This window comes from Cantharellus anzutake (assembly GCF_015039405.1).
Source record: "Cantharellus anzutake strain C23 chromosome Unknown EI90scaffold_262, whole genome shotgun sequence".
NCBI classification, from domain to species: domain Eukaryota; kingdom Fungi; phylum Basidiomycota; class Agaricomycetes; order Cantharellales; family Hydnaceae; genus Cantharellus; species Cantharellus anzutake.
In genome coordinates, this window is record NW_024067212.1 from 33,365 (window position 1) to 39,031 (window position 5,667).

The 5,667-nt window shown below is 49.7% G+C and overlaps 1 protein-coding gene across 1 annotated transcript; it reads right to left on the bottom strand.

Annotated features, from left to right (window-relative positions):
• Positions 1-2,301: 2,301 nt before the first annotated feature.
• Positions 2,302-3,680, bottom strand: EI90DRAFT_1149718 (uncharacterized protein). The gene is made up of 5 exons (XM_039051542.1): positions 3,209-3,680; positions 3,118-3,152; positions 2,947-3,058; positions 2,564-2,898; positions 2,302-2,441 (listed from the first exon to the last, which is right to left on the bottom strand). The coding sequence occupies exons 1-4, from the start codon at positions 3,476-3,478 to the stop codon at positions 2,599-2,601; spliced, it is 717 nt and encodes a 238-aa protein (XP_038907667.1). The 5' UTR covers positions 3,479-3,680; the 3' UTR covers positions 2,302-2,441; positions 2,564-2,598.
• Between the last annotated feature and the right edge of the window lie 1,987 nt (positions 3,681-5,667).

Genomic DNA, 5,667 nt, shown 5'->3' on the forward strand with positions numbered 1-5,667 from the left:
GCCAGATGTGTTGTTGTCATCTCGGGGTACTCGTTATTGCAACCTTTCCTCTCTATTTTGTACATTAATAGTAACAAAGCCGTGTCATGCGAGCTGGTGTGGTACGTGTGTTTGAGCGAAGAAGAAAATGGGACTTCAAGGGGGCGTTCGCCGATTCCTGGCGACTGGAAGAAAGAAAGGAAAAGGAAAAGGAAAGAGGAGAACCACAGCAGTCAGGATTCCCAAGTAGTCCCCTATCACGGTACTAACTGACCGGCACTTAGCTTGACTTCGCAGATCAGACGGGATGCGGTGCTTTCCAAATCCTATGGCCGTGGACGGCCGGAGTGGACCCAAAGTTCCTCTATAGGATTAATCGGGTCGCGGGATGTTCACAACCCATCATCCTACCGGCCCTAGAACCCTATGGGAGCTATGCTATTGCATCCAGATCTTTATTCGGGGTGGTGGTGCTTCGCCGTTTGACTTGAGAGCTGGAAGATGTTGTTCCCCCTTTACTACTAGTAACTCATTATCATTAACGTCAAGCACAGCGATGTACAAATCGGAGGACAATATATGACCCTAAACAACTTGTTACCTTCGACGACAATTGGAGCCGTCATTCGTGCGTGCTTGGTGGGAGGCCACAAAATGGGATGCATCTGAGTCGTGCATCCGGATCAGAGAGGTGCATGTTTGCTGTATTACCAGGGAAGATTGAGTCGAGGGATACAGGGCCAGGGATGAGATATGAGCAAGCGATGGGGACTGTGGTCATAACCCAAAGAACTGACATTCGTAACGCCGTAACGCGCAATGAGCTCGCCCGACTCCGTCGACTAAGTGAAAGCGCTGGCTCCATCGAAAGCGCCAAAACGCCATACTCCGGGAAGAAACCCAAGCGCGCGACGACGACGAATAGCCAGTCAAGAATTCGGTGGAAGGATGGAGTGGAAGGGTCTGAAGGAGAGGGGAGGGGCTGAACGTGCAGGTCGTCGGTATGTTGTCGTAACAAGGCCCCTGACATCAGTGTTCCAGCAGGAAAGGGGCGCATTTGGGAGAGTACCAAGACTCACGGGGACCATACCATGGCTAAGGGCGACAACGACCGCGGACATCTTAGGCGACTTGGCTAATGTCGAAAACAATTGGAGTCATCATATAGCCTTGGAGTCCCATCCTGAGGCGGTAGGGAGTCGTAGCATCAAACGGCGCTCGATCACCATACCAAGCTCTCAGACGGTTGATGCCATACACCCTAAGATCACCATGGGCGGCCAGAAAATTCTGTTCTACAATTGGTAGCTCCTCGGTCACGGTTCCGATGCACAATAGCGGGATCGTTCCGGCAACGCATGCTCGGATCTAGGACCCATCTGGGTCCTCCGTCCACTTCGGAATAATGCATGTCTGTCGCAGCCAGGGGAGGAGTGAGTCGGGTGGATACGGGATCGGAAATATAAGATGGGATTCATAATCCAAGAACTGGAATCCGCAATACCGACTCTGTAGACTGGGAGAGAACCCAACCGTGCGGGGATGAAGGATGGCTAACAAAGATTTTGAGCGGAAGGGTGGAATGGAAGGGTCAGGGGGAGAAGTGAGGAGCCGAACGTCTGAAGCCATTGCAAGCGTAATGTTGTCGTACCAAGGCTTGTCAATACTTGCACGACAAATATTTTTATCCGACGCTAAAGTTCCAGTAAGGAGGGGGCCAGCGGGCCTGCCATGGCGCGTTTCCCTCGTTATCCTCGGTAGCTGACATGGGCAAATTCAGGGTAGTTGGGTGGATCGAACTAGAATCGAGAAATAGTGCGCTGATGGTAGATGTTGGTGAGCTCAGTGATACCGTTACCAAACCGAGGGCCACATGCATAACGACCATCGGGGGAGAAGTGTCACAACACCATTGCGAACTCGGAATTATTGAATTGGGCATCGTAATTGGTCACCTCAGCACCCCATCTATCTTGGCAACTTTGCTTCCATGACTGTTGAGTAAACAACGGAAATTGTGTGCCCAGAACGATCGCCGGAAATGGCACGACCCGGACAGGATCAGAGCGATGGCCGTATAGTTCGTAAAAAGGCGGTGAAGATGGATTGAAAGGAAACAGCGATCGACGAAGGTTCGATAGTTGATTAGTAAGGAAGATTGACTGTTCCGATGGCAAGTTGGGAATATGTCTCACTGACATATGGGAATGCACGAAAATCTGCAGGAATTATAGAGTCGAACCGAGCCATGAGCATTGTCGCCCCTGGAACGCATTCTTCTATTTCCATTCATCTCCTAAGACGGCATCCCAGATATGTCCGGCGCACCATTGGTGCGCACCAGAGTCATAGGAACTACCCCTTCACATGAAAAAGAATACCCTGTTATGACTTCATCATTACGTGATAGTACGTGGCGCCCCTTCGCGTTTCCTGAGGAACGTTCCGGGCCCATCTTTCGTCTGCGCAGAAGGTTGGTGTCATTATCTGGTCTAAAGAAATACCCCTTTCGTCCAGTAAGACGCGCAAGGTACTTGAACTCCACCTGACATGGGTGACTTCCGCAAGGAGTACCGTTACTGACCAAGACGTTGTGTGATTGCAGATGTGAGAAGTTGGTCAGCGAATATGGATAAACTGCCTCAGCACGCCGGTTGGGTTGAAACCGATTTGAACGGGAAAGTAGGAACAATCGCCTGCAAAATGATTGAATTGGAAGAGCAAATCTATGACGCACATGGTCTTTGAAGTAGGCAGGACTCCAGCCTCTGACTTCGTAATATTATTAGCATTCGTAACATTCATCAAAGTCTCCGCCACGATTGGGCGGGGGCTCCGCGCAACTTTGTGATGTGTCCCACCCTCCAGGTGTCGTACGTAGCAGTTCGCTTCGTAATGCAGCAGGAATGGCGTCCTGCCCTTCATGAGTATCTTGTTAGTGTCCCAGGGGTCTGGATAGCAACTCACAGTGGGAAGTAACCCCGGCAGATGGTGTAGGGTTGCCCCGGTACCAGCCCTGCTAGGTAGCCCCATTACCATTTGACGGGGCCAACCATCAGATTTCGAGTGCCGGGACCTCCTATCAGATATGCGCAGTCTGACGGGGCCATCCTGACGGGGTACCCCGGAAATACTGACAGGGTGCCCTGGAAGTTATTGATAGGTAACCCCGCCTGTTTTAATAGTAAATCATAATATATTCATTTGGTATATAGCAATACACGCATACACTGGCGCTTGTCATCGCGAGTGTCGGAGAAAATAATACCCCAAGGCTATACTGAGGGTGCAGAGAAAACCTCGCGCTAAACCTCGCGCTTGAACACACCTTTGCAGGGATAACCCCTCGGGGTCTGTGGGGCCGGCGTAGGTCCCAAGAGCATGTCGGTTTCGAAGATAGGATGACAATAATCAGTGGGGTAAATATGGCAGGTAGGTCGCAAAGTAAATGATGAGGTGAATGGTGGGGTGAACGGTGGGGAACACATAGTTTGCTCATCCGTGAAACCCGACCCGCGGGGTTCCAGCACTCTTTGTACCTCACCAATGGGAGTTCGCCTTTTAGCTGCGGAGGAAGCTATTGTCTTCCAATTCCGGTCACTTTTGGGAAGTTTGATTGTTTCCTGGAGTAGAAAGTTAGCAAGGAAATGGGAAGGGGAGGAAAGTTAAGAGCGTAGTAGTAGGCACACTTTGTGGTTAGGCACCAGTGCAGGCTCTGCAACAGCGCATTGGGCAATGCCATGATAACACATCTGGTCTGCGTCCTTCCATGTCGGTTGGCCCAAAATCTTGGCATCAATGAGTGAAGAACACGTCAAAACGCGTGGGAACGCGTCCAATTGTACAAGCCTGACTATTGGAATGGAAGCGTGCACGGTGCAACAGAGCATAGGCCCACAGTGTCGGACTCAGGAATTGAAGAGACGAAATAGCAGACACAGATATGGCTCCCACCGAATGCAGGCTTGATCGCCAAGATCGGATGAGCTGATTGCGCAAGATCGCTCAACCTGGATTGGCAATAGTAAGCATTGAAGCACGTATTAGGATGCAGAAAACAGAGGGCCAGCCAAGAAAAACATGGCTGCGCATATTACGGATATCCAGCATTGATTGGATGAGTGTGGGAGGAACACAGAGATAAGAGAGATGACAGGTGAGACGAAGTTCCAAAAGTAAATGGCAACTCCCGAACCGACAAGGATGAGGAAAGGAACCCAAAACCGACATTAGCGCCCCGCGCTTCCACTCTTCCCAATGGTCTCCTTGCTCCCAACAATCACATGCCTACGGTAGCCCTGGTACTCCACTCGACTGAGCAGCATTTCGAAGAAAATGATAAGTATTTTAATGTGATGGTAAAACCCAGTACAATCTGACGGGGAACTTCCCACACCTGGACGGACTTGAAAAGGGAGGACATGGAACTCAGCGATGATGAGAATGAGGGATTGGAATCCTCTAAGTTAATGTGCGAAATTGTCTTTTGGTATCAATATGTAACTCAGAATCCAGATGCTAGGTAGCCCCGGTACTACACACGACTGAGCATTTCCAAAAAGCTGATAGGGACTCCCGGCATTTTCGATTAGGTGATGGTACAACCCAGTACAATCTGATGGGGGGACTTCCCACAGTGAACTTTGATAGAAGGAGAGGTGAGAAGAATAACATACAAGATCACCAGAGCTGCCTGTGATCGATCCTTTGCCTTCAGTGATACACACACCCTCAAAACAAGCTGCCAGCTCTGGAAAAGCCATTAACGATACAAAGCTCGTTGCCCGGGATGAAAAGACTATCACTTTTGTCCCCTTATCTTATAGCACTAGACGCTCGTGAAACGGTGGAACCGGCAAAAGAAATATTGTTTTTTGTAGCAGGTTCAAAGAAGTGAGAACAGAAAATTTGTTTCGGAGTGGTGCAGGTTGCGTCAAATTGACAGACACCGTCATTCTGATGCGGAGTGAAAGCGAATCAACAAACTAGAAGTCTCTGCTTACAACGCTGAGCATTCATTCTGTCCGACCCGGGACTAAACGACAGTGCAAGAGAGGGATGATCGTAGATCTGTTGAAGTCTCCGACTTTATTTATTTAGACCCACTGCACTCTAGGGAAAGGGAACCTCGTCCGAGGGAAGTCCGGAAGAATGGACGGCGACCTAACGAAACTTCACGATTCCCCCTCTGACAGTGGATAGAACGCGCAAGGTGAATGGGAAGATATTGTAATTGACCACGAACACCCTAAACGACTTGGCTAAGATCAACAACAATTGGAGCTGTCTGCCGGCCTTGGAGAAGGATTCGAGTCCCATCTTTGCTGGACCGAGGGCTGTACATAAAGGTAGGATCAGACGGCACTTGATCGCCATACCAAGCGCCTAGACCTTCGCCACCAGAAAAAACAACTGGTTGATACTCCTCGGGAATAATGAATTCTAATTTGCCATTGAAGAACATTGGTAGCCCAGTACGTATTTGTCAGGGCAATAGCCCCGAACCCCGAGTCACATGTAAACTAGATAGATATAGTCACGTGGACAAGCGGGAACCTCCGGGTAACCGCTTACACACCACCGTAAAATACATCATCTTGTATCACTTACGGCTTTGTGTGCTGAGCAACCCCAAAGACCTCACACTTTTTTAAGTGCATGAGGTGTGTTTTACAACACAACCCACAA

Coding starts and splice junctions, on each gene's coding strand:
- EI90DRAFT_1149718 (XM_039051542.1), bottom strand. CDS start 3,478: ATGAGCAAACTATGTGTTCCCCACCGTTCACCCCACCATTCACCTCAT. Junction 3,153..3,208: donor TCGCGATGACAAGCGCCAGT/GTATGCGTGTAT, acceptor CTATTAAAACAG/GCGGGGTTACCTATCAATAA. Junction 2,899..2,946: donor TGCCGGGGTTACTTCCCACT/GTGAGTTGCTAT, acceptor ATACTCATGAAG/GGCAGGACGCCATTCCTGCT.